At 43.8% G+C, this 14,797-nt stretch overlaps 1 protein-coding gene across 5 annotated transcripts in view; it reads right to left on the bottom strand.

Moving 5' to 3' along the window:
• LOC147114853 (nucleolar protein 4-like) overlaps positions 1-14,797 on the bottom strand; it is a 924,917-nt gene that overhangs the window by 79,778 nt on the left and 830,342 nt on the right. For 3 of the 5 annotated variants that reach the window (XM_085992860.1, XM_085992856.1, XM_085992857.1), the window contains exon 8: positions 2,855-3,046. The exons of the other annotated variants lie outside the window; for them this stretch is intronic. In XM_085992860.1, coding sequence (XP_085848986.1) covers positions 2,855-3,046 — 192 coding nt within the window. The remainder of the gene's footprint in view (positions 1-2,854; positions 3,047-14,797) is intronic. 5 annotated transcript variants of the gene reach the window in all.

Below are 14,797 nucleotides of genomic sequence, written 5' to 3' on the forward strand. Positions count from 1 at the left end.
AACAGTGCTGGAATGGTAGATTGATTAACAATAAAGGTAATGTGCAAACTGGCAGCCGACATGACATTCACCTGCATTATTTTGTATTAGTGATCACACACAAGCTACATGTTTATGGTGTATCACAGCTTTCTATTCATGTGTGGGCACTCCTTTCTGTGAGAACATGAAGGCCCATATAGGTTCCATTTATTACTTCCTGAACCCTGGACAACCCTACAAGTCTGTAAAAGCCAAAGGGCACAGGCTTGCTGTACCCTGGCATCAATAAAGAATTCTATATATTGGTCCGTCCTGACAAACAATGGATCCGTTACCTGCCGGATGAACTGATGAACAGCAAACTGGCCTCCTGAAAACCTTCAAAGGCAGCGCTCTATAGGAGTTGCGCTCAAAGGGAGCTTGGATTAGAGATAGGGCTACAGCACCGTCATGCCAATTCTTCATCCTGCCTTTACTTTGAGCATGCCTCCCTGCTACATGAACAGGATTGGTTTCATCCTATAGTTCCTAAACTATTAGAATGGGTTGATCATGTTAATGAAGGGGATAAGAAGAGTTTTGTCCTGTCCATTCCAACTGTATGCGTGCCACTAATTTAGGTCCATTCCCAGAGTGATGACACAAAGATAGAGCAATTGATGTGTCCTGTGGTGGGCACTGTGACAGATAGGAGAACACTAGAGTGCCTGAGCATGTGGAAAATGGCCTTGAGGTTGTGGCACATGAATGCACTCCCAGGCTGGAAAAGTGGGGAGCTAACCATATTTTCATAAATTTGCTTAGGAATTTACTTTGATCTTCTTAACCACCTGCTTTTTCAAATTAATTTTCCTTTTACCTCATTTCTTCTTCTTCTTAGACAGTCCCTCGGAACCGAGGATGACTTGCTTCCACACTAAAAATGAGTTCTCAGGTGACTGATGAGTCCAATGCGAGACCAACAGTCTCTGTCACAGGTGGGGCAGACGCTGGTTGAAGGAGCAGGCAGGTGGGTGGGGTGCTTGGGTTGACGTCAACCTCATTTATTGCTATTGTGTTGTCTAGTTGTTACCTAATTTCCACACCTATCCAACTCAAGCCTTTTAAGTCTATCATTAGTCAATTAGCATCATATTTTTCTTGTTTCTTTCATTTTGTATACTTTTGAGTCTGTGACAGTGCTGTATAACTAAGTTATGGATACAGAGCACTGCAGTATTGTCCTTTGATTCATATGGATGGCAGTGAAAAATATTGCATCCTCTAATTAGTGGATAAAATGTATCAATGTAAGATCAGTGAGCCCTTTATTCTTGTGGACTCTCCTCCCAGTCATTCGTATGATTTCCTTTAATAGTTACAATGTTGTAGGGCCTTACTCTTTTTTACCTAATATGACTTCAAATGAGCTCTGCAAAATCTAGAGTCCAAGCAGGACACTTAATCCACAAAAATAAAAACTGGTAGCAAGTAACCAAGCTTATGATAACATTGAAGAAAAGCAGTTGTTACCAGCAATTTCAGTTGAATAACTCCTGTAGTGATACCGTTCTATGATGTCATACTTATTCACAAGGCATATTAGTTAGATATTAAATGAAAGAAGTTGAAAATTAGGTTTTCCAAAAATGCCACCATCTATTATAATAAATCAAAGGAACTCATAATGTACTCACAGGACAATAAAACAAGAGTTTTTCACCAGTAGATAAAGTTAGTGAGGTTGAGAAGTTTTTCTGAATTCTTACCTCCTTACTTTTTTCCCCTTACACTCCCAAACCAACTACAGACTCAACTGAAATTTAAAAGTATCTTTCTAAAGTGGGATAGCAGCCTTTTCTGCTTTGCTTTTCAGAATAAATTAATTCTGTGCTGAAACTTTTTTAAAAACACAACTTTTATTTTTTTTTTAAAGAAAGCAGGAACCTGGTAAAGAGAAAATTCTCCTGGATCGACCAATCTGAATTGCACTAATAAAATGGATCCCATTTCTTTAACCATATAGTTGTTTAAGTAATATAATTTGATTTCCATAATTTTTAAGAACATAGTGGAAAGGAAATCTCTGTGAACTAATCATTCTGACTTGTATGACAAAAGTTACGCTGAAAATTATAATATATACAGAGTGACGTGTTATTTAACATATAGAAAATGAGATTGCTCACCTTGGTAAAAATATTCAAAGAAATTCTTTCAACTTTTTTTGTGAAAAGTGGAATTAAAGCACTTTCGACCAGTTCAAATCCTTAATTCCTGATACCAATATCAATTCAGTTATGGACACTCAGACTGCCATAAAGTACATTACCCAGTTGATATCATACATCCACAGGAACTCCTGTGAGATGCTAACATACATCATGCCTTAGGACTAGTTGGGCCGAATGGCCTGTATATTTTATGTAAGCAACTCCCAAACTCCATCAGGGATTTTTGTTTGTACTTCTGCTAAATTATGTATAAGCAACTAGTTATCTGCAGTGTATTAATCAGAATGAGGAAAAGGAATAATTACATATATTAGAAATAACTCAGTGTTCAGCATGTCAAAGAATAGATTTGGAGAAAAGTTTGTAGACAGGTACAGTACATAAGACACAGAATATTGTTTATAATATTTTATGCAGCACTTCAATCATCAACCTTTGAAACTACAATCATTCACATAAAATATGTTCCTAGACACCAGTGACGCAAAGTAAACATGGTTTAGATGAAAGGGAAAGGTCTTTGAACTGATGTTACCAAAAATAACATTAAAAAAAATCATCATAATGGTGGGGGGTGGGGAAAAAAATCTTGTGATGAGTTTATGCATGGGAACTGGATGCAGACTGGGAATGGGTTGTATTTGGACAGTCCAACTCACCGTCTCAAAACCATTCTTTTTCATCCGCCTGCAGGACTTGAGGTAAGTACGTATGCGCTTCCGGGCACGCTCCTGATATTCAGGGAATTGCCGGCTGCATGACTCAATTATTGCCTGGATCTTTTCTTTGGGCTGCTTAGAAATGGGGACCATTCGGTCCAAGTTTTCATCTACAAACAGCCTCACAAACATCTGTTGGCAAGAGGAAGACAGAGGAAAAGAAGGCATTGGACGGCTGCTCTATTTTGTATCCCTTTACTGCCTCGTTGAGTGGACACCATCGGATAAATTCAGTGACCCTGCACTTCCAACGGGCAGGCCCACTTGATGGGAGAGTGTGCTACAATACTATAACACTGATTTTCCAGTTCATGTTTCTGTCTTGCGAGGTTTCTCGTTGGGGTGCAGGTTCAGTGAGTAAATGTTTATATCTGAAACCTTTCCAAGCAAAATCATTTTAATATATAAAATTTAAAAAGCAGCAAATACATGCCAGTTAACTGAATGCAACAGATTATTTTTGAGCAAACCATTGTTCTGTGTACTAGAAAATAAGTATCAGACTATCCAGCACCACTATGAAGTCTCATCTTGACAAATATGTGACACCACATCTTTAAAAAGTGTTTGACCTTGTCATTAATGGCACCTTTCATTCACTGAGCATGTTGCTGGCATAATGCATTATAGGAATATATTCCCCCACATGACCCGCTATGAGGTGTTTGGGGACTTTCCTGTAAAAATTCTATAATATGAAAAAGAAGTTTCATTTCATTTGCAACTAACAATGAAAAGATATATCTTGTAAATGTGTCTCTTACATAGCATGCAAAGTTTCTAGATTATACTTTTTGTTCTCTGAGGGAGATGTTAAAACCTTATTATCAAAGACATTACTATTTGCTGCCACATTTTTAATAATACATTTTAAGCAACTAAAATGTGTTTTACAATCTTAACTTTCACCAGTTAGAAACCATTAATCAAATTCTCAAACAAATCTTTAATTTAATCAATATAGACAACAATTAAAAGGAAAGCAAATACCTGTCAATATACTGTACATGACACTGGGAACAAAGCTGGTTTGTTCCTTACATAAAATGTATTGTGCTTTAAAACCAAAATAAATGTAACTGTAGATCTTTTTTATCCTCATATGTTTTCCAAATGTCAGCTACAACATTTGTAATGGATTGTTTTAAGGATTTGTAACAATTCTCAAAGTAGGCAATGGGATCTAGATACTTTAGAATGTCTATTTGAAAATATATCAGAATTATTTCAAGATTTTGCAGCAAAAAGTCTGCATTTTCCAGACTGACATTCTCACAGCATCCTCACATTGCTGCTCCAAATGGGGTCTGAAGATTTTCATCTTTAAATTTTAGGGTCAAAGGTAAGAACAATTATTAACCAAACATCTTAGGATATTAACTCTAATTGTGATAAGATTAAATTATCTTAATTGTAATAAAGCAATAAGAACTATTTATTGCATCAAACTTGTCCTTGCACCAAATACAAAGGATGACAATTGATTTTAGTAACTTCAACCATCAAGTATTTGTACAATATTAGCAAGATAAGTTTTTAGTGTAACACATCAGCTGAGGAAGAAATCAGCAAGTTGCCATTACTGCAGTCTCTGTTTATACTACATTAAAGTTTTTATTTTAGGGAGAAAAATGTCAGATACAATACAAAAATCACAAAGTATGAGGAAACATTTAAGGAAAGCAAAGACAATGAAAAATTTAATATGTGCCTTTGAAAAATGATCAAATTCAACAGGTAGCTGGGTAGTTCTGATAGAAAAGTCTTGGATTCTCATTTACAGGGCATAAAGTCAAATGTCCAGTCTCAACTAACACTCATGCCCTTTTCATACTTAACATACTGATGAATGTGAGCCACATTGAAATAGGCTATCAACAGGAAATTGAATGTGTCAGCTTCCTTTGAAACCCAGAGTGCTGCTGTGCATGCATAGGCACATGCAATGCATCATGTATCATTCAAACCCTGCTGACATGCAATGGTAACGTTGCAAGAGTAGGAGCTTCAGTACACATGGCCATCAACAACAACTGGCATTTATATAGCGCCTTTAAAGTAGTAAAACGTCCCAAGGCGTTTCACAGAAGTGTTATCAAACAAAATTTGACACCGAGCCACATAAGGAGATATTAAGACAGATGAGGTAGGCTTTAAGGAGCGCCTTAAATGAGAGAGAGGCAGAGAGTTTTCGGGAGGAATTCCAGAGCTTAGGGCCTTGGCAGCTGAAACATGGCCGCCAATGGTAGTGTGATCAAAATCGGGATGCACAAGAGGCCAGAATTGGAGGAGCGCAGGGATCTTGGAGGATTGTAGGGCTAGAGGGGGTTACGGAAATGGGGAGGGGAGAGGCCATGGAGGGAATTGAAAACAAGGATGAGAATTTTAAAATTGAGGTGTTGCAAGACCAGCAGACAATGTCGGTCAGTGAGCACAAGAGTGATGGGTGAACGGGACTCGGTGTGAGATAGGATAGAGGCAGGAGAGTTTTGGATGAGCTCAAGTTTATGGAGGGTGGAAGATGGAAGGCCAGCCAGGAGAGCGTTGGAATAGTCAAGTCTAGAGGTAACAAAGGCATGGATGAGGGTTTCAGCAGCAGATGAGCTGAGGCAGGGGCATAAGTTGGGCAATGTCATGGAGGTGGAAGTAGGCTCATAAGTTAGCTGCGTGTTTTCTACCAAACCAATGGCCTGAATTTTACTAGTTTGACAGATTGGCAGTGGGGGAGCTCGGAAGCAGTCGGGAAACCCGGATAACGAATTTAATGGCAGGGCCTGATTTGCATTGGTAACCTCTTGAGAGGCTGGCTGGCTGAGGGTGGGTAGGCCTGCGGTACTAGGCCGCAGAGAGGAGGGAGGGATCATGTGGGGGCAGGGGGGTGTTCAGAATGAGCCGGAAGAGCACGGGTAGGGCTGGAGGAGCGGGGAGGGAGGGTTCGGGACCAATCAGAGGACCGGAGGAACGGGGCGTGTGTCAGAAATCATGGATTCGAAGAAATAATAGTTTGTTACAGGTTCCCTAGCTCAGCAGTTTGCCGAAGTTGATGACACAAAAGGATTCCAGTCATGTCAGAAAAAGAGATGCACAGAGAGCTGAATTACGAGGTCAGAACACAAAAACAGGCCTTCAAGTGGGCATAGCTAGGCCTGATAAGGGATGCCGCAAGGAGCCATAGGATAAACAAGCTGTCTACGAGAGGGCAACAAGACCTTTAGAACAGAGATAGGGAAATAACTGACCTCAGCAAGATGGGAGGGGGGCTGTCTGAGGTACCTTGTCCCCTGTAATTAGACAATGGGATGGGTAAAAATGATTGACACCAGGTATCCACTAACCATAGAAACATAGAAGATAGGAGCAGGAGTAGGCCATTTGGCCCCTCAAGCCTGTTCCGCCATTTAATGAGATCATGGCTGATCATCCAAATTTAGTACCCTGTCCCTGCTTTCTCCCCATATCCCTTGATCCCTTTAGCCTTAAGAAATATATCTAACTCCTTCCTGAATATATTTACTGAATTGGCCTCAACTGCCTTCTGTGGTAGAGAATTCCACAGGTTCACCACTCTCTGGGTGAAGAAATTCCTCCTCATCTCAGTCCTAAATGGCTTATCCCTTAATCCTTAGACTGTGACCCCTGGTTCTGGACTCCCCCGCCATTGGGAACATCCTTCCTGCATCTAGTCTGTCTAGTCCTGTTAGAATTTTATATGTTGAAATAAAGAAAGGAGAAAAGGAAAGATTCTGTCCCTTTTCTACTTTCAGTGTAGTGTCCCTTAAAAAAATTGTATGAATGTTTTGAAGCTACAAGCTGAGGGAAGCTCCTCCCTCTTTTTCCTTTTGTGTAAAAAGTTCATGGTTTGTTTAAATATGAAAAACGAATTGTTCTCCAGTTATATTGAGTGTTTTTATAATCATTTGGAAAGGCATCCGAAAAAAGGACAATAAGAAATATGACGTAATTTACTGTTTTCTGCAAGCATGTGCCATTTTGTTGTTTTATCTGTTCTGTATCATGTTTAGTTAAAAAATATTGGTCTGAATTAAATTGTAATTATTAAAGTTAACTAACCTATTAAATTGTGAAAACCCAACTGTCTTTTTCAATCAGGAAAGTTTTTTAAATTTATGTGAAGTGATGCAATTGCGTACGTGTGGTAATATTTGCTCCACCTTCTTATAAACCTGCAAATGAGTTAACCATTTCCGCTGGCAGCTTTTTTTTTAATTGGTTCACCAAACAACTTTGATCTATGCTTTCTATCTTTAATATTGTATTGGACAGTAAAGTTCCTCCAGGACTCGTGAATGAGATATGAATAATAATTAATGGGTTGCCCCACTTAAAATGTAAGATTGAAACAAGAAAATTACACTACCAAATGAGAACTTTCCTAACTTTCTAGTGAAAGTCAGGAAAGTGTATTTACGAATAGTAAATTGATAGCTCTCTCTTGGAGATATTTGTGTCCCTGCCTATGATGAACATTTTAAGAAAACTGAATTTGATAGTCTGACCACTACCTGAGACATCGGGACCATGCGGTGGAAGGTTGATTGGCTATGATAAATTGACCCTTAGTGTTAGGGGGATTAAATACGTGGGGTTACGGGGATAGGGTGGGATATGTGTTGGTGTAGGGGTTACGGGGATCGGGTGGGATATGTGTCGGTGCAGGCTCGATGGGCCGAAATGGCCTCTATCTGCACTGTGGGGTTTCTGTGATTCTGTGAATCTTTTGATAAGATCATCTGAAAGCCCGAGAATGGCTTGTATTGGATGGCACATGTAGCATGATATTGAGATACCAGTATGAGTGTGCAAATGTGATTTGTTACGTACAAAGCAATTAATATCTGGAAATGCGTGGTGAATTTGCACTGAAGAACGGGTCTCAGACATGCTCAGTTACTTGACAACAGCAAGACATGAAATGGCTAATGTGGTTCAGTGAGACCACTTTTAAAGCACTGACACATACTCCATCGAGAAACTATCTAATTAATGAAACAATCAGAATAGAGTTAAACACACTGGTACCTGTTAGAGGGAATGAAATCATAGTTGAAGTGGAGAGTTACATGGAATTTGGATTGGGACAATTGAGGGCTAAGGAGAAATCATGCTTAGCAAGAATTATCCACAAGATGGATACGAGTAAAAGAGATCTGGAGAATCTTTTAAGTCCATGATTTGTTGATTTAAATGTTAAACTGTAGTGTCGCTTGAAGTGATTGTAAGACTGAATTATAACTGTGACTGTAATAATTGTGTTTTGTAGGTAACAGAGCGTGGGAAAAAACAGTACGAATCTAGTATGAGGTGGTTTTGGAGGTGCCTCCTGTGTCACTACTACCGCAACTACCATGCTTTATGGGTCTAACAGGACCTGTCCCATTAATAGTCCCAGATTCTACTTCACACCACATCTACCCACAACCATCAATCAACACATTTTACTCAGTATCAAAACCTATGCTCAAGTGAAACTGACAGTAAATGAGACACTTAAGTATGAGCTGCACAATTGTGTGGCACAATTCGGGTACGACATTCCTCTGTTGTCTGATGGTTTCAGTGAACTTGTGATGTGACTGAACTCCTCCCTAAAGCATTTTTATGTTTTGGAGCAAGACAACTCAAGAATAGATATTGAAATTGACAGCATAGGGGATGATTCACACTGGTGGGATATTGGGCTTAACCAGCACTAACAAATTAATTGAGCACACCAAAAGAGAAGATCCGAAGCAACATAGGGGAGACCCCAGGTGGGGTAAGATCAGGATAAATAGAAGAAGCAGAGGAAACCCCAGGCGGGACAGAATTGGAACACCGGAACAGTGAATTGAATTTGAGTAAGGGGTCAGAGGTTGCTCCTCCCCCTCAAAGGAATGGGCTGTAAGAGAGGGGGAAAATCTTCATTTCTAAGTCTCTCTCCTAACTAACGCCCAAGTTGAGAAAGCAATAAGCAAATTAGGGGACTGTGAGTGGTGGGAAGTAGCTTATAATGCCAGTCAGCATCCCTGGGCACGAATAATATCAGTGGGCTGATAACTTACAACTAGTTAGATTAGTTAAGAGCCGATTGTGTGAAGTCATTAAGGATATTTCCTTCTCCAGGTGGGGAGATGTAAGATATCGTGGATTGGAAAATTATTAGTCTATTGTAGGTTCCCTAGCTCAGCAATTTATCTAAGTTGATGACACAGAAGGATTCCAGTCATGTCAGAAAAAGAGTTGTAGAGAGAGCTGAATTACGAGGTCAGAACACAAAAACAGGCCTTTGAGTGGGTATAGCTAGCCCTGATAAGGGAAGCAGCAAGGAGCAGTAGGATAAACAAGCTGCCTACGAGAGGGCAACAAGACCTTTAGAACCGAGATAGGGAAATAACTGACCTCAGCAAGATGGAAGGGGGACTGTCAGAGGTACCTTGTCCCTTGTAATTGGACAATGGGATGGGTAAAAATGATCGACACCAGGTATCCACCAGCCCATCGAAATAAGGTGTAAAAACGGGCGACCGAGAGAGGAAAACAGGCAGTTAAGGGCAAAGGCTACTCCGAGGTGGATGCATGCTGGCTACGTCCTAACACCTTGGTCAAGTTTAGCCTCTGGGGTGGATCACTGCTGGCCAACGGCCTAACACCTCCAACAGCTCGAGGGACGACCCAACGGAAGTGACCGCTGCCGCAGGCTGCAGGGACCCACCCAATCTGAGACCACCGTTCTGCCTCACCGTCCATCCGCCCGGACGTTCCGTTCCGCTCCGAGACCATAGATCACCCTCATCTGTCACGGGTTGTATGTCTACTGTATCTATTTCAATCGCATGTCGTATCTGATTACACTTAAACTGTAGCTCTTTAATAAAACGCTTTACAACTCCTAAGACCCTTTGGATAATGTGTGTGTGACCTGCGATCCTAAATCTTACAGGGGGGAGTCAGGACCGATCGAAGCGACGGAGGAGCGGTGGGGGGGGGGGGGTGTGGGAGGGGAGGGTCTGGAGCAGACCAGGGGCCAGAGGAGCAGGGGAGATGGGGTTCAGAGCATTATCTGATGGCCAGAAGGAGCACGGGGGGCCAGGAGGAGCAGGTGGGCGGAGGAGGGGGAGGACGAGCGGCAAGGAGGCAGACATCTTCAGAGGGCCGGAGAAGCATGAAGATGGGAGGCCTCATGGTGGGAATTGGAGGCTTCGTCGGGGAGATCTCCGATCGTCAGGGGCAGGTTGGGCAGGGACGCTGGATCCAGGAGGTAAGTGTAAAGGTACTTACCACCTGGATCCAGCAGTCCTCGCCTTCCATTAGCTGGTGGGTTTCACGAGGCCTGCAAAATCCGACCAGCTACTGTTAACTTTGAAATGGAGGTTAAATCTGAGGCACGGCAGCCTCATTATAATATTTAAATAGGCGACCCACCTCCTGGGAGCGGGTTGGCTGCCTGCCCCCATCCCACCTCCGTTAAAACCGGAAGTGGGCGGGTTGGAGGCGGGATTCAGATTTTTAACACTTTAATTTCCTACACAGCAACACACCCGTTTTTTTCAGTTTAAAATTCCCCCCAATGAGTCAGATTTGCATTGGTAGGTATAAATTGCACCTTTAATATGCATCGTAATGTTCTCATACAATAATGCACATTATGGGCCAGTCTGTTTCCCTGCAGCCAACACATCACTCCACTGCCTGATTACCATTTTAGCAGAGCATTTCCAATCCAGGAGGGAGGGTAAAGAAAGATCAGAAAAACTAACAGAACCAGATCCACCCACCATAAGCATATTTCATCGTCCAGATTGTGACACCCTCCTGGAAGAGTATGAGGGTATATAGGCCAGTGGCTAGCAGCAGTATGGATCTAACAGGGCAAATAAGAGTTAAAAGAGCAATTACACTGACATTCATATGTGCCTAGCAATGAACCAGTAACAATGGCAATTGTGTTAAACCTGGACTACACAGTGGCCTCAATATGGCCCCACCCCTAAAATGGACAGGAGGTGGTCAGGGGAAGGGGGGGTTAAACCATAAAAAAATGTGAAATGCGACCACAACCCGAAGCATACGAGCTTGCCACTATTTTTACGATGGCGGGTAGCGAGACATACGTTTTGGAGAAGCGGGACAGTTCATTAACATATTTAAATTAGGCTCCTACAGTGCAATTGGGAGCCTGATTTAAATTTAACTGCTGCTGCACGGGTTTCCCAGGGGTCCTGGCATTGAAATGGTGGCGGGAGCTGCCAGCTCCAAAAGGTAAGTGCTTCTTATAGCACTCCTTATGGGCCAGGAGGAGCAGAGTGCGTCACCAGCCCCTCAAGGAAGCCTTTGGCCTCCCTTCTGCTAACTGCAGCCTCTGTCTAGCCTGCCCCACGATTTCAGCCAGCCTACCCCGTCCCACCCCCAATCTGCAGTTTCCTCCCCTCCTGATTGCCGGGAACTGATCCCAAGAGTCTCCTGCCACTAGTTTTCCCATCCAGTAGCCAGCCGGCCTGTCAATTTGGCTGGCTGACGGGCGGGTATTGTAAGAAAAAAATTATAATGAGGTCCTGCTGTTAAATTCGGCAGGACCTCCGTGCCCTGGCCTTGCCAGGTTTTCCCCACACCACTACGCTCTCCCGCACCCTCCCGCTTCCCTGTAAATATCAGGGCCAATATGTCAGTTATCTTTTTGCTCTTGAAGCTCTGAGTTAAATGAGCGGAGATTTGCAGCTTGTTTTTATTTCAAGTTGTATCTTTGTACTGAAAAAGACATAGGGTATATTATTTTCTTCACTGCCTGGGTGGGTAATCTGCAAGAACGGACCACCTGCCCATTATACAACCTGCCCGATTTTAATTTCAGGAGGCGGGTCATCTATTTAAATATTATAATGAGGCAACCCAAGCACCCCACCCACCCGCCCCTTCAACCACCATCTGCCCCACCTGTGACAGAGACTGTAGGTCCCGCATCAGACTGATCAGTCATCTGAGAACCCATTTTTAATGCGGAAGCAAGTCATCCTCGGTTCCGAGGGACTGCCTAAGAGATAATGAGGCTGGAAGCCTCTGTTTAAATCTCCATTTTGTATTTAGTTGGTCTGGTTTTGCTCACCTTGTGAAACCCGCCAGCTAAAGCAAGGCGAGGACTGTTGTTTCCAGGAGTTAAGTGCTTTTACACTTACCTCCTGGATCCAGGGTCCCTGCCTAACCCACCCCCACGATGGTAGACCCCCCCCACGAGGCCTCCGATCCCCCCTGTCCAGCCCTACGAATACCCCCAGGCCTCCGATTCCCCCCCAGGCCTCCGATCCCCTCCCCCACACCCAGGCACCTGATACTCCCATGATGCCTCCCCACCCCCACCATGCTCCTCTGGCCCCTGATCCTTGGGACCCGCCTCACCCCCTGCTATGTCCGCTCCACGGCCCCTGATCAATCTTCAGACACACCCACCCCGACCCCCGCTCCTCCATGACTCCAATTGATTTTCTGACCCTCCCCCACCCTCGACTCCTCCAGGCCGTCGATCGATCTTCAGACGCTCCCCCACCTCCCGCTCCACCACGCTGCCGATCTTCACAGCCAACCACCCCCCCACCTCGCTCCTCCAGGCTGCCAATCGATCTTCAGACCACCCCCTGCTGCTATGGTTGCTCCCCGGCCCCTGATCGATCTTCAGACCTACCCACCCTCGTTCCTCCACGCCACCAATCTTCAGACCCAACCCTCTTCCCCTGCTCCTCCGATTGATCTTCAGACCCTCCCCTGCTCCTCCAGGCCGACCACGGTCCCCATACGATCCCTCCCTCCCTCCTCTGTGCAGCCTAAGTCACAGGCCTATCCGCCCGGAGCCAGCCAGCCTCTCAATCTGGCTGGCTGCGGGTAGGAAACAGAAGCTTCATATTCACACCAGGCCTTGCTGTTAAATTGGCAGGGCCTGCAGCAAACCTGCTCTTCCGGGTTTCCCAACCACCTCAGAGCAACCCCGGCCCCCAACCCGCCTTCATGATTAAAATTCAGCCCATTATATTCAAAAGCTTTTAAAACATGTCTATTAGTGTACTTGCGCCTAAAAAAGCTTAATTTAAAGAGCTCCCTGAAGGCCCGCAAACGGGCCCAATTAGCGGAAACTCGCAATGGTGATTAATTTGATCGGGGGCACAGCCAGTTTTGTGGGCAGAGCCAACTTCTAGCCTGATGTTTTTTAAACCAGTGCAAAAAATCGCAGAAACTTAATGCGGATGACACCAAATTGGGGGGGATAGTCAATACTGAGGAGGACTGCAACAAGTTACAGGAGGACATCAATAAACTTGCAGAATGGGCATATAATTGGCAAATGAAGTTCAACACAGATAAATGTGAGGTATTACATTTTGGTAGGAAGAATAGGGAGGTCAATTATCACTTGGAGGGTGCGAGTCTAGGTGGGGTAGAGGAACAAAGGGATCTCGGAGTACAAATACACAAATCACCAAAAGTTGCGACACAGGTTAGCAAGGCCATAAAAAAAGCAAACCAAGCACTAGGGTTGATTTCTAGAGGGATAGAACTGAAAAGTAGGGAAGTTTGCTAAACCTGTATCAAACCTTGGTTAGACCACACTTACTGCGTGCAGTTCTGGTCGCCATATTATAAAAAGGATATACATAGAAACATAGAAGATAGGAGCAGGAGTAGGCCATTTGGCCCTTCGAGCCTGCTCCGCCATTCAACGAGATCATGGCTGATCATCCAAACCCTAGCACCCGGTCCCTACACCGACAGCCATCCCACCCAAGCCCTATCCCCGTAACCCCGTAACCCCATGTATTTAATCCCCCCTAACAGTAAGGGTCAATTTTTATCATGGCCAATCAACCTAACCCGCACATCTTTGGACTGTGAGAGGAAACCGGAGCACCCGGAGGAAACCCACACAAACACGGGGAGAATGTGCAAACTCCACACAGACAGTCACCCCGAGGCCGGATTTGAACCCGGGTCCCTGGCGCTGTGAGGCACTGGAAAGGGTGCAGAGAAGATTTACAAGGATGATACCAGAAATGCGAGGGTATACATATCAGGAAAGGATGAACAGGCTGGGTCTCTTTTCTCTTGAAAAAATAAGGCTGAGGGGTGGCCTAATAGAGGTCTTTAAAATTATGAAAGGTTTTGATAGAGTAGATACAGAGAGAATGTGGGGAAGAGGCCATCAGTATAAGATAGTCACCAAGAAATCCAATAGGGAATTCAGAACAAAGTTCTTTAGCCAAAGAGTGGTGAGATTGTGGAACTCGCTACCACATGGAGTGGTTGAAGCAAATAGTATAGATGCATTTAAGGGGAGGCTAGACAAGCATATGAGGGAGGAGGGAATAGAGGGTTACGCTGATAAATTTAGATGAGGAAAGACGGGAGGAGGCTCGAGTGGAGCATAAACGCCGGCATGGACTGGTTGGGCCGAATGGCCTGTTTCTGTGCCATATATCCTATGTAATACTATGATGTGCGCTGGAAATTCCGCGATCTTTTGTACTGGTTAAGCCGATTTTGGGCGAGTTGCACCGGAAAAAACAGCACAAACTAGTGGAAATTCTAGGCCAATATATACAATGGCCCGTATTTTCCGATCCCTATGGGTGTGTACGAGCTGTGTACACACCCGTAGGGACCTCGCAAGTGCTGGTTTCAGGCATGCGAAGCGCATGCGCTGAAAACCGGCACTTCCGATCTGTCAAGAATCCTCTTGACAGATCGCACGCCTGCCCTGGAGAAGGGCATCTGCGGGTGGAGAATTCCGCTTTCTGCAGAACCTCCGCCCGCTGGAATCCTTAAATATCTTACGCCTGGTAAAAGCAGATGTAAGGCCTGCTTTTACCAGCATAAGAGTTTAAAAAAGTAAAAAAATATTTT

Source organism: Somniosus microcephalus, chromosome 7 (genome assembly GCF_052327205.1).
Source record: "Somniosus microcephalus isolate GS21.2 chromosome 7, FLI_Smic_1.0, whole genome shotgun sequence".
Taxonomy (NCBI): Eukaryota; Metazoa; Chordata; class Chondrichthyes; order Squaliformes; family Somniosidae; genus Somniosus; species Somniosus microcephalus.